Source organism: Erythranthe guttata, chromosome 8 (assembly GCF_056151865.1).
Source record: "Erythranthe guttata isolate IM_541 chromosome 8, IM_541, whole genome shotgun sequence".
In the NCBI taxonomy this organism is placed as follows: domain Eukaryota; kingdom Viridiplantae; phylum Streptophyta; class Magnoliopsida; order Lamiales; family Phrymaceae; genus Erythranthe; species Erythranthe guttata.
Window position 1 is genome coordinate 23,194,048 of NC_142540.1, and position 14,230 is coordinate 23,208,277.

Genomic DNA, 14,230 nt, shown 5'->3' on the forward strand with positions numbered 1-14,230 from the left:
CTACTCTCAATTCAATCGATTTGCCCTCTTGTACTTTGACTCGATATCACTTTACCCCTTCTACTCTCAATTGCATCGATTTGCCCCCATATATTTGAAAAATTGTCTCAATGTTATGTGGCCATCGCCTTTAGTTTCAGAAATTTGACCTTTAACCACCGTTTGATTTAAGTCTGACAATTACTAAAATGTCACCCCTCCAGTTTAAATAATTATTAAAAAAATATATATATAATAATAAAAAAATCAAGACAGCGAGAAAACATAGTCCACGACGCCAGCCACAATTTTTTCTTTTTTTTATTGATAATTATTTAAACTGGGAGAGGTGGTTTTTTTTAATTTTCAAACTTAGATCAAACGGTGTTAAGGTCAAATGTCTGAAAACTAAGTGCGAGGGTCACATTGAGACAATTTTTCAAGTACAGGGGGCAAAACGATGCAATTGAGAGTAGAAGGGGGTAAAGTGATATCGAGCCAAAGTACAATGGGGCAAATCGATGAATTGAGAGTAGAATGGGGTAAAGTGATATCAAACCAAAGTAAAGAGGGCAAATTAATGCAATTAAGTGTACAATACGGTAAAGTGATATCGAGTCAAAGTAAAAAGAGGAAGTGAAATTTACCCAATATAATATTAAACGTTATTATTATTAAAAAAAATTATTTTTTTTTCAAATAGGAAAAAGTGGTCTTCATTAGGCATTAACAGCCAAGAACGGAGGGAGACAAACCCCTTCCAAAGTGGTCCCACACAATTTATGGTTAAATTGTTCCCATCTATGCGGAGCTTCTAGCAAATCTCACTAATAAGTTGGAGATCTTTAACTATTCAAGGGATTAAAATTGATATTGTAAAGATACATAACCTCATGTAATTGAAGTAGGATGAGTTGAAAGAGTTAAGTTGATCACTGGCTCATAAGTTTGATGACCCTGAGATACCTGCGATCAGAGAACACGTAAATAAAGTTAGGGGTTGATCCGGCGGAAACTCCTCCGACGCTCAAGTCAGACGTGTGGATACAAAAGTCGTAGAGAGAATACGAGCAGTTGTATTGTTCGAATATTGAACGTACCTTAATAAATAAGTTAAAATCTTTATTTATACATCGTTTATTAGGCTGGAGTTAATTATTAGAGATTGTCGGGCCCAAACCCTTATTTGAAGGTGATTTGGTCTTCAGTTGTAGTGGTATTCAATATTGGGCTCGTGGCCCAATGAATTAAGAAATTGTAGGTCCTTTGAATCGGCCCAATTAAACATATCAAAAATTTAAATAGCCACTCACTAAACATATATACACTTGAATATATGTGTGAGATTATATGCAGATCAATAGTTAAAAATCATGTAATTTATTTCACAAAATGTAACATGAAATAGACTTCTCCAAAGCTGGAGAGCCATCAAGAATGGACAAATATAAAGCATGTATTTATTTAATAAAGAGAGTTTTTCTATAACAATCAAATAATGTTTGAAATATACAAACTTGTAACTTTTTTCCCGTTGAAAAGTTCAACGAATTTCGATTTGTGACATGGCTAAGAAGATAATTCTATTTGAACAAACACTGCATATGATGGTTTTCTAAAATGGACCCCAAAATTAAAATGTGTTAAAATTTAAAACATGTCCTAATTATTTAGAGGGGGAACTCGAACCCTAGATATTTATTCTATTGGTAAGGGTAATATCACTGTTCCATGATATCTGTCTTTAAAAAAAAATATTTCATATTATCTGTTACTTTATAATTCCAATGCTGCATTAATTACATATTTTTCAGTTATACCCTTATTAATTCTCCAACACTATTTTTGTATTAATTAGTAAACAAAGGTATTTTGGTCTATCTATATCTATTCTCCTAAAATCAAAACATATTTATTGAAAATCTTAAGACACGTGTCAAGGTGAAAAACGACAGAGAACGGATGGAGTATGTCCCATATTTATTCGTCACTTTAGAATTTCAAAAAAGTATTAATTGTATTTTTTGTTTAAATTTTTCCTTATCACTTTTAATTGGTTAATTAAAAAATAATTAATAACAATAATATTTTAGTATTTACTATATTATTCCGATATAATTTATGCATATTTATTAAATTTTTTAATTCATGTTCAACCAAAAAAAACCACATGTAAATAAGACAGAAAGTACCAATTATTGTAGATGTTAGTTTGTCCTTTTTAATGCTTTCCCACATGCTCTAAAATCTAGTTTTGTCAGATGCATACAAATAGCATATTAAATCAAATTCACTATATCCCACTAATCATGAGACAAAATAAATAATTTACATTTTTGATAAATTATGAATATGAGTCCATCATTTTCTTTTCATTACAAAAATAAATAACTTTTCTTTTTTACTATCTTTTTTTATAATCTTTAAATAAAATCGAGTAGGTAAATTTAACTGGATATGCCTTTAAACTAGAACCGATTTGATTATTTTTTTTAAAAATATTTATTTGCTTAACTAAATTGTATTTTGTATGACTTTGAGTGGTAAAAACAAAATGTTCAGCACAACTTTCCTCAAACTATCAAAATCATATACATATGGGTGATGTTGTATATATTATCTATTTATTGTATATTATTGTTCAACATTATCAATTTGTGTGGCTAATATTATATGGCAATGAAACTAACAAGTTTCTCCAATAAATTCCTTCCAAAAATTTATCAGACAGTAGTTGCAGAGGTTTCATACATATAATCCTGTCCGAGAAAAAAATTAAAAAAATTAAAAAAAAAATTAAAAAAAATTTAAAAAAATGGGGTTTTTGTCACTGTTGAAAGTGGCATCCATGCCAATAGTACAGGTTCTCATAATAGGCATATTGGGAGCTTTCATGGCTACCGATTATCTCAATCTTCTGTCGTCCGATGCCCGAAAATCTTTGAACAAGGTAACTTAATTTTTACTAAGTATATATAAATATAATATGTTACTTTTGCTCGATCGATTAAATCGACAGATCGCATATTTCGTATTTTCGTTATTTGTTACTATTCGACAGATTGTGTTTGTGGCCTTCACTCCATCACTAGTGTTTGGAAGTTTGGCAAAGACTGTCACTCTCCAAGATATCATCTCTTGGTATATATATGTGTTTATTTCATTTTTACATTAATTGATTAATTAATTAATTAATTAATTAATTAACCTAGTATGCATATACATATTGCCAAATTGCATTATTAATCAATATAACTTTTTTTTATGGTAATAATTTAATTTTGAATTAATTAATTAGGTGGTTCATGCCTGTGAACATTGCTATAACTTTCTTAGTTGGAGGAATATTTGGATGGATAGCAGCTAAAATATTAAAGCCAGAGCCATATCTACAAGATCTAATCATTGCCGTTTGCTCAGGAGGTAAATTTCGGGTAAATTACAGCCAACCCCCTCGAGATAAGGTCAAATTACGGAAAAAAAAATTCATTTTTCTTTGTAATTACAATCAGTCCTTCAACTATAAATTGTCTTACACGTTCATTATTACGGTAACGGAATCTTCTAGATTCCGCAGAATATTCCTCAGTTTGTACCCGAAGTATGTAAAACTGCAGTTTCAGATGCACCATCAGGTACTTACAAGCATCTTATGATCATCTCTTGTTTCAAAATAGGGAGATGGAAGGGGGTAAAATTGTTACAAACTAGAGAATATTCCACAAACTCTAGAAGATTCTGTTGGATTTGACACCGTAAGCGTGGACGTGTACATAGTTAAGGGGTGTGGATGGTTGTAATTACTCAAAAAGAGGAGTTTATTTTTATTTTTTAACTTGACATTACCTCAAGGGTGTGGCCGTAATTTACCTGGTAATTTAATTTTTCCATAAATTTATAGAGTATATATAATTATAATTATTATTGAAGTAATGAAATCAACATATTTTGTAATTATTGAAATATATAGGAAACTTGGGGAACATTTTGATTATAATTGTACCTGCAATGTGCAAGGAAAATGGCAATCCATTTGGAGACAAAGATGTTTGCGCCACTATGGCACTTTCATACGTTTCTTTCTCGATGGCGGTAACGTATTTTTTTCCGATCCCGACTTGGTGTGAACATATTAAATTATTAATTCGATAATTTAATATTTTCCTAAATTAATAGAATTTTACTAGTTCCAACTGTATTAATTTATAGAGTTTTAACTGTATGCTGACCAGTGACGGTTAAAATAACAGCTTGGTGCACTATACGTATGGACTATCAGTCTCCATTTAATAAGAAGTGCGAGCGTAAAACATAAAGCAATGTGCTCGTCGAAAACGGAGGCTAATAAAGATTTCGAGGCGAATGACACGTCACCTCTTCTTCTACTTACTGAAGCAGAGCATCTCTCTGTTGTTCTTACAAACAAAGAAACTGTAATTACCTCAACTCTGTCTTTGCATATGATGTTTCGACTTTTTCGATTCTGATATCTTTTTTATTTTTTTATTTTTTTATTTTTTATAGCAAATTGAGGCAAATGATAATGAATCTATGTGGAATTCGGCAAGGGGGACACTTCATCAACTAGCAGAGGAATTAACGACGCCCCCGATTCTTGCTGCGGTGAGATGTTTTGTTCGGATTTCAATTTGTGATGATTAATTTCGGTTTATTTTCCAAAGGCATTGACACTAGTTCTCTGATTATATTAATTTCAGATTTTTGGATTAATAATCGGGGCAGTTTCGTTTCTTCGTAACTTGATCATTGGCGAAAATGCTCCGCTCAGAGTGATCTACGACTCTATTGAATTACTTGCGTACGTTTAAAATGCCTTCTCATCTACGTTCGAAAAAAATGCGTAAATATTCAAAATGTAGGTGTATATGTACAAATTATAGTTTTTAATTTATAATATATTTTTTTCGTACAAACTTTTCAATAAATTTTACTATGGTATGTAATTTTCAATTGATTATCAAACATAAAAGCGATATAAACGTTTCGAAATTTTGGTATGATATGTATTTCTTATTTTTCGAAATTAACTACTAAAATAGCATCAAAAGTGTATGTTTTATTTGAAAAAAATACTACAGATAAACCTCTATAAATTAATACAGTTATGACCTGCCAAATTCTATTAGTTTAGCGAAATATTAATTTAGTGAATATGTTTTAACACGTTGTCGTTGAGTCGAGACTGAAAAGAAATATTATTTAAACGAGGTTATTAATTTATCGAGATTCTACTGTAATGTCAATTATAGAGACGGGACAATTCCTTGCATCACCTTAATACTAGGAGGCAACTTAACACAAGGTACATATTTTCATTTTGATTTTGTTTTTTTTGTTTTTTTTTTTTAAATAAACTAAATTTAATTTATAAATAAAAAAAAAATTGAATATTGGAATAATGCAGGGTTGGGAAAGGCAACATTGAAACCATCAATAATAATAGCAGTGATATGTGTGAGATATATATTACTTCCTCCAGTTGGGATTTTTGTAGTGAAAGCAGCTTCTCACTTTGGCTTCCTTTCTTCTGATCCACTCTACCGTTTTGTGCTCATGATTCAGTTTTCTCTTCCTCCTGCCATGAATATCGGTACGTATGCTCGATTTATTATTCTTCGTTTCTATCCGTCCTAATTAATTAAATTCGAAACGAGAAAAAAGAAAGGGGGAAAAAAATAAAATAAAATTCGGAGGTCTCTCTCGATATAAATTAACTTCTGCTTACGAGTCATCTGGTAAAACCCGGCCCCTAGTGTGTCGAGTTATTTTCGATATTTGGTTGGTACGCGGACAAGTACACTGCATGTGCATATCACGTACATATACATGTGGAAGTGTCTCAACATATACGTGTGGAAATCGGACGGATATGATCAGAATCGGCACTTTCGGGGACAAAAACTAATTACAACTCATTTTCCAAATAAATTTTAAAATGTCGTTTGGAAAGAATACAACTTGTTCCGAAATATAAACAAAATTCAAATCGAAATCGGCGAATATCGGAATTTCATGTTTTTTAGTCACGTATAATATAAAATACTTAAATCTTGTTTGGTTGGGAATATTAATCATGATTGGCTAAATAATTGGACTTTGTTTGTCGTTCGGTACACTTAATAACTTCTCGGGTTGATCCGAAATATTATGTTATTATGACTTATTTTATATTTTTATTGAACCTTCAATAATCCAATAATACAATTGCATTTCATTAGATTATTTAATCTTATGTTGGCTAATCCTTATCTTACAATCAAACAAGACCTTAATGATATTGATATTATAAGTTTAATTTTTGGAAAATAAAATCGGATCAAAAATCAGAATTTAATTTGTATTCCAATTTCATTCTCCAAAATAAATAATTAGGAAATGCCAGAAATTAGGACTTTTGGTTTAAGGAATTGGCTATCTGCAATATCCGAAAATTCCGTTTCAATTTCAACCCTTAATAGTGCATCATGGACATTAGACAACGTACTTAATTACTTGTTGATTGAACCAAATTAAATAACCTTTTCAAAAACAAACTGTACTACATTTATTTCTTTGAATATGATGAATAATAATTTATCAAGATTCAAGAATGTGACAAGATGAAGAATAGGTTTATAATAATAAAATAAATATTATTTATTTATTACTATTATTAAGAGTTAAAACTAATAAATTTAAATTGACAATGTAGGTACAATGACACAATTATATGATGTGGCACAAGAAGAGTGTTCAGCCATGTTCCTATGGACTTACCTAGTTGCAGCCTTGGCTATCACTGGTTGGTCCACTGTTTTCATGTGGATCTTGTCCTAATTATTACTTCATTGGACCATCCTCCTCACAATTTTATATACATACATATATCAAATATATATACAAAAGTTAGTCATTTTTTACAATTGTTATTATCTCCATATTCTATACTTTTTATTTAGGGTAAAATTCATTTTACACATTATATGTGAAATATATCGTTCATCCCCTGATGTATAAAAAACATCAAACACCCCTTTATTTTTAACGGTCAATGGTCAAACTTTTAACGATATTAAATTTGAGTGTGCAATGATTATTTGCTGTTTTATGTTTGATATAATCCCTAATCCCTAATTTTTTAAGTATATTTTTTGTGGATTATTGACGATTTTTAGCGTTCGTTCAAATTATTGTTTTCTGTCGATTTTTGTATTTGTTGTAAATAATGTATTAGTGCGGGGCTTCCTAACATTACCACCCAACTCCCACTAGTAACTCCCTGTGTAATTCTCTTGTAACTCCGAGTGGTTTTTACACCTATATAATGGAGCTCTCCCTCCCCCAAGAATGCACCCCCTTAATATTGTTGTCATACTTTATTTCCCACAATCATCAAACAATAGAGCAATACCATGAGGGCTATTTACAACAGTATTTGATTTTTGGCGTTTTCAGTTTTCTTTTTCGGGGGATTTTTCCATTATAATATGAAAAACTTTGTTTTTTATTTGCAATTCTTTCATATGGTTTTATTCCAATTTTAGATTTTTTTATTAGATTTCAGGGTTTTTAGTTTTCTTTTTGTGGGTTTTACATTTATAATTTGCAAAGCTTCATTCTTATTTATTCGACTTTTCAGTTTTTTTATAAGAGTAACGGCTAAAATAGTGTAAAAAAATGACTGAATAAAGTGGAAAAAAAAAGCTGAAAAAAAGTAAATAATCTAGTGAACATTTGTCAAAACTAAGAAACCTATATATAAAAAGAATTTGGGGTATTTTCGTCAAAAAAGAACCAATATTTCTTTGCAATAGTCGGTTAAAGAGTTTGACTAACGGAAATTAGAAAAAAGGCTAACGGCAGAGGGTGTTTGATGTTTTCCATACTTTAGGGGGTAAACAATATATTTCGCATAGTACAGAGGTGCAAATGAATTTTACGCTTTTAATTATGATGATTATCTTAATGTAGATCATTCATTATACAAGGTATATTTATGTACCACACACAATTCAGGCGTAAAACGGGTAATAAGTGAAGACATTCTAAAAGAATTACCTTATAAATTTATGATGTAAGGCCCCGTTTGGTTGTCGGGATTAATGTTGTCAGCACCGAACCGGACACAAAACCAGCTAGGCATTCGGGTCACGGTTGGACCGGTTCAACCGGGTTCAACTTGGGTTTTTTTAATTTTTTAATTATTTTAATTATTTATCATTTTATTAATTTTAGTAATTCAAAAATACTATTTTTCTATATTTGTTTTATCACATTTTTCCATTTTAATACCATACACCTTAATTAATTTGTTTCTTATTTATTTATTTTTTACAAATTTCTTCTCTCTCCTCTCCATGAGTTTATCAACTTCCCCACTTTCTTTCTTCGTTCTCTGCCTTCACACATGCACCAGCAGCAACCCCGTTTATCTCTCCTCATCTCCTCTCTCTCTTTTTCATTCTCTCAATTTCAAAAATTTTTCTCTCTGTTTTCTCCTCTTTCTTTCTCCATTTCCGGCGCACCGCCGCCCAGATCCAGCTCACCGCCGCCCAGATCCGTCCACCTAACGGCCTTTACGGCCGGGATCCGGCCACTGCGCACCAATTTTGACAAAAACCGGGGTCATAAGCCGGTTTCCGGTTTTCCGGGTTTTGGCCGGTCGAACCGGGTTTCGGCTATTGGACCCGTTTTTGACTTTTCCGGTTTTTCATGTCCGACCGACCCATAATTCTACCGGTTCCCGGTCGGACTTGTCAGACTGGCTGGTCAGGTCCGGTTCTTACAACCATGGTCGGGATAAGATTAAACGAGATAAGACTAAATAATCTAATGAAACTTAATTGTTTTATTGGACCATGGAAGGTCCAATAAAAAAAGATTTGTTCGACCCTACACCCGGTGATAAACACCGGGTGGGTCTTCTGCTGCCACGTGTCTCTTTTTTGTATTTGATAATATATTCCCCGCTAGGGTTTACCTTTAGGGATTTTAGAAAAAAAAAAAAAAAAAAAGGGACACGTGGTAGCAGAAGACCCACCCGGTGTTTATCACCGGGTGTAGGGTCGAAGGTAAAAAAACATGCTTAAAATGGAAGATAAGCCATGATAACATAATATTTATAGGTCGACCTAGCAAGTTATGAAGGATACCAAAACATCAAATAAAGTTCAACTATTTAGTTAATCATGGATAGGGGTGAAAGTCGGATGGATCGGATCGGAATTAGTCTTTTCGGAAAATTTCCAAAAAAATTCGGAAGTACAAAATCAATTCCATCTAAAAATTCATTTCAATTCCAAAAGTTCCGGAATTTTCGGAATTTCGGAAAAAAATCGGAAATCACATGAGCTTAAAAATTTCAAAATTTAGCGGAATTTTTTTAAAGTGTTTATAATTTTCCAAAAATAAGAACATTCACGTCGATAAAAGTAAAACTAATAACTACTAAATTTCAGTTCAAAAAATAAATAAACATAAGCACAACATAATATCTAATAAAACTTCTAACAACAATTCATTATGTCAAAATCCCAAAACAAAACTTAAAGGTGTATTTTTCGGAAGATAAGTATTATATAATATTTATTATTTATAGGTGTATTTTTCGGAAAAACATCGGAATTTTTCGGAATTAATTTCGGAATCAAATCAGATCGGAAATCGGAAATTCCAAATTTATTTTATATAATTCCAATTCCAATCCAAAAAAATCGGAAAAATTCAGAAATCGGAATTTCAGAAGTCGGAATGAAAAAAATTGTTCCAAAATCGGAACTTTTCGAATCAGAACCGGCGGAAATTGGAATTTCCGTTCCAACTTGCACCCTTACTCTTGGGTGATGAATGTTTTAAAACTAAGAATTATAATATCAACAAATTAGATTCATCAAATATTACGATAAAATAATGAGAGGTCCTTTATGCAAGTTTAATTTAGTAAAATTTAAATTACACTTGCTTATTTTTCCTAAAATAAGTAGGTGCATTTTCCTACACACATTTTCCTTTAATATAATTTCTATATTTATTTACCAACCGTTTTATAACGAAATAATAATTCTTGGCCAACCGAAAAGTATATACCATGTTCCTGTCCTAAGGAGCAGCTTCACCGTCGGCCATCTATATAAATAATCACCCACTCTCGCCTTTCACAAATCGGGGATTCAAAAGAATAAGCATATTCATATTCAGCATTATATTTGAATCTCCTAATTAATTAATAATTAAGCCCCTAATTACACAAAAAAATGGCTTCATTTAAGGTTAATGTTTGCGTTATCTTTTACGTTTTCCTCTTCGTGTCGATGTCTTTGAATTTAGCGGAGGGGAGAGCTCCGGTGCCACCATCCAGTGGTTCTCCATGCACGTACATCCCCGGCAATCCCGGACGGGGGAACTGCATTGAAATGCACGTCTCCGGTGGTGGTGCCGCCTATGCACCACCACCGCCACCACCATCTCCGGCGGTTGCGGTCGTTGATTTTCAGGCAGTTTAATTAATTCATTCCTTGGCAAGCGATTAATAGTACTTAAGGACTCAATTAATTGATCGGCATTAATTGGTTGATATTAATTATTTATATACATACACCAAGTTTTTGAGGGGGCATAATTATTTGTAATTTCTGCACTTTCTATAATATAATATCCTATTTTTCATTAATTTTCTATTGCTGTTTTTTCCTATTAAAATAACTAACAATCGATGCATGGCATTGCAAAAGGTAAGAAAAAAATTAAATATATGATAATTTGATTGTTTTAATTAATCCACATCGGTGTGTATAAGAGAGAGAAAGAGTAAAAAAAAAATTATATCCGAACGGATTAGAATTTTGCTAGCAGATTTGCAAATCTGATTTACTATGAAAGTCGTTAGAGAAAACAAAACTGGTAAATAGGAGATGAAAAAATACTAATAATTAATAGAGTAAAAAGCAGTTTGCCCCCTAAACTATGACCCATTTTGCACTTTGCCCCCTAAACAAATTTTTTTTGCACGTTCTTACCTAAACTCGTTTTTTTGTTGCACGGTGCCCTAAAAGTGATATTTTCCGGCAAATGTCACCAGAATCTCACGCACGTGCCATTCACGTGGGATTTGGAAGGGTAAATTTGTCTTTTTACTTTAATTATTGTCTGACTTCAATTTTTTATTATATTCCATTTCAATTTTTTATTATCTTCTATTTTGGTCTTCTTCCCCAACTAGCCCCAGCTCTCTGGTTCTAATCATGACCTACAAGATCTTGAAGAAAACTCTTAGCCACTGATGGGCCGAAAATGGGTCGAAAACATTCATCGAAGAAACTCGTCATAGCCTCCTCCATCCCCACCCGTATCTCTGCCTTCTACCACCACTTTCACGGCGGCGCAGGGAAGGGAATAACCAAGAACATCCAAAGCATCAATAAGCTTTGCCACATCCAATTAAAGCGAACATTGAGCAAGAACTCAACGACGCCGGTCTCACCTTCGATTTCAGTCGCCAATTGGAGAGAAACTCGTTGCTCGCCGACAAAATCAAGCCATTAAAGACACACCCAAGGTTTCACTACGATCAAAACAAGCCCCAAAAATTTACCGAAACCCCCCAAAATTTTCATCGAGAAGCATTCTCCCCTGGAACAATAGGAAATACCGTACGTTGCAACAAACCGATCAGAAAAACCTTAAATCACAAATTCACCAACAACAACCAAATTCGAAGTCGAATTAACATTAAAATAAGCATTAAAGGCCCAACACAAACAAACCACCGCCTCCGACCCTCTTTCTCAACAAATTCTGCTCACCTCCAGACACAATCAAGCTAATACCTGCCATAGTAAGAATCTATAGAATTGTTTCTTGATGATGGTCGTACGGGAGCCGCCGGCGGCGGCGGCACCGTCGTTATCCTTGATCAGTCTCCGATCTATGGCGGCGGAGATTGACCTGTAGGAGATTTGCTCCACCTCCATCGTCGCCGTCTTTACAATCGCAGCTGCAATCCTCTCAATTGAGTTGGGATTTCTCTTGGCTGGGCTTGGAGATGGGTTGGGATGGTAGTGCGTTACAGCGCTTTTTCTTTTCTTTTTTTTCTTTTTGTTTTTTTGCTTATTTATTTATTTAATTTATTTAAATGATTTATTTATATTCAATATATAGGATGTATATGAATGGACAAATTTATCCCTCCAAATCTCACGTGCAATGCACATGTTTTAGCATTCCGGTCAAAATTGCCGGAAAATTTAGTTCAGGGGGCACCGTGCAAGGAATTAACGAGTTTAGGTAAAAACGTGCAAAATTTTTTTGTTTGGGGGGCAAAGTGCAAAACAGTCATTAATTTAGGGTGCAAACTGCTTTTTACTCTAATTAATATTGAAAAAATTACAAATATGACATTAGGGTTTCTTAGATTGCCTTCGCGTTTTTTACGTACTTTTATATATAAGATTTAAGTCAGTATTGCTTATTTTGGAATATTTCTAACGTCTTTTTTATATAAACCCATTTATTCCTCTTTCAAAAAATTCTACTTCATTAATTTATTTGTTAAAATAGTTTCGAAGAGAAGCCGCTGGGACAAAATTATAAACGCCCTATATGATTGGTCATCGTGCTTATATAGATGCTTTCTATCAGTGGTGGAGCCAGAAATTTGAGACAGGGTGAGCTTAACATTTACGGGGATTCGGGAAAGCACCCCCGTTTTTATTTTATCCATTCACATAAAAATAACTAAAAATTTATAAACATAAACTAATATAAGCTACACTAAATTACTCGGGTGAGTGCGCTTAACATTTACGGGGGTTCGAGGGCATCACCCCCGATTTTTTTTTTTTTTTTTGATTCATTAACATAAAATAACTACAAATTCTAAACTTCAACTTACATAGCATAAATATTTTGGTAGATAAGTCAAACTTAATTACTTGGGTGGGCTAAATTAAACTATTTGGGTGGGCTAATTATATATAGATATAATATATAATTAGAACTTTTTTTTTTAATGAGAGTGGGCTGGAGCCGACCCTTGTCAAAGGGTGGCTCCACCATTGCTTTCTATACAACATGCTTTACCGAAGCGATAAGAGTATTGGCTGCCCTATCGTTTCTTACTTTCATATATAAGATAACATTTTTTTTCTAATAGTAATGCAATTTCATGCATCTGTACAATAATCCAAATAATTATGGTGATTTTTTTGAAAAATACATAGATATGGTTTGAACAATACATTAATGTTTTTGTGTCGACCAATCGACACATTTACATTGTAGGAAATAAAAAAGAAAAAAAGAAAAATAAAATTTAATATCACTCTATTAATCGTCAACACAACAATATTGTTGCAGTCAACAGTGCTGATTACTGATTAGCGGTCAATGAGAGGTCAATGATCAACTGCTGAATTTAAATTAAATTAGAGTTTTAAATTATAAATTAGATACATTTAAAGAGTTGAAAGTAATTTTGTCAATATGAATATAAATATAAATCAATATTTTTTTTTTCAGGAATAAAAAAAATGAAATATATATAACTATTTTAATTGTGATTTTGAAGAACATATAGGTAAAACATACCCTTATATTATTGAAGGGACCCTCCCTTTAGATAGACGAACTCACAAATATGATTTAGGGCTTAAAAAGGCCATCAAGCAAATTATTGTCCTTTCACCGCGACAACTGGCGGTTCTACATCACTTGGAGGAAGCTGCGTCATTGGTACAAGAATTGTTATTTTTTAATTTATGTCTTTCAATAATATGTATTATTTAAATCTATAGCCAACTACATTTGTCAACATCCATTCTTTAAAAAAATGAAATATCATTTAATACTTTTATCATATATATATATATATATATATATATATATATATATATATATATATATATATATATATATATATATATATATATATATATATACAAAAGATTGGGGGACAAAATCCTGTATTTTTAAAATATTACTCAAAATTACTATTTTTTTATTTTTTTATTTTTTATCGTGGGTTCTACATCGCTCGTCAATGTTCCACCATCGTTAGGATCGAATTCTGGCAGCTGGCAGCTGCAATGTAGGAATTTCAACTCCAAATGAGAGTTGGTTTCTTATGGGCACCAGGTCCAGGTCCACTACCCTAACAAGCCGTTGAATCATCATGAATTTACATCCCTCCATTGGACGATGGATTTCACATTTACGGTACAAAAATATATATAAAATAGTAATAATAATATATGTA

At 32.3% G+C, this 14,230-nt stretch overlaps 1 protein-coding gene across 2 annotated transcripts; it reads left to right on the top strand.

Annotated features, from left to right (window-relative positions):
• Window positions 1-2,276: 2,276 nt before the first annotated feature.
• On the top strand, window positions 2,277-7,079 carry LOC105965098 (protein PIN-LIKES 7). Of its 2 annotated transcripts, none has more exons than XM_012989613.2 (10): window positions 2,277-2,929; window positions 3,041-3,120; window positions 3,278-3,402; window positions 3,950-4,071; window positions 4,230-4,412; window positions 4,504-4,602; window positions 4,698-4,798; window positions 5,250-5,302; window positions 5,405-5,590; window positions 6,692-7,079. In XM_012989613.2, the coding sequence occupies exons 1-10, from the start codon at window positions 2,795-2,797 to the stop codon at window positions 6,814-6,816; spliced, it is 1,209 nt and encodes a 402-aa protein (XP_012845067.2). In that variant the 5' UTR covers window positions 2,277-2,794; the 3' UTR covers window positions 6,817-7,079. The 2 variants fall into 2 exon arrangements, with proteins under 2 accessions (XP_012845067.2, XP_088678557.1); XM_088822431.1 differs by having other exon boundaries at window positions 4,513-4,602.
• The last annotated feature ends 7,151 nt before the right edge of the window (window positions 7,080-14,230 follow it).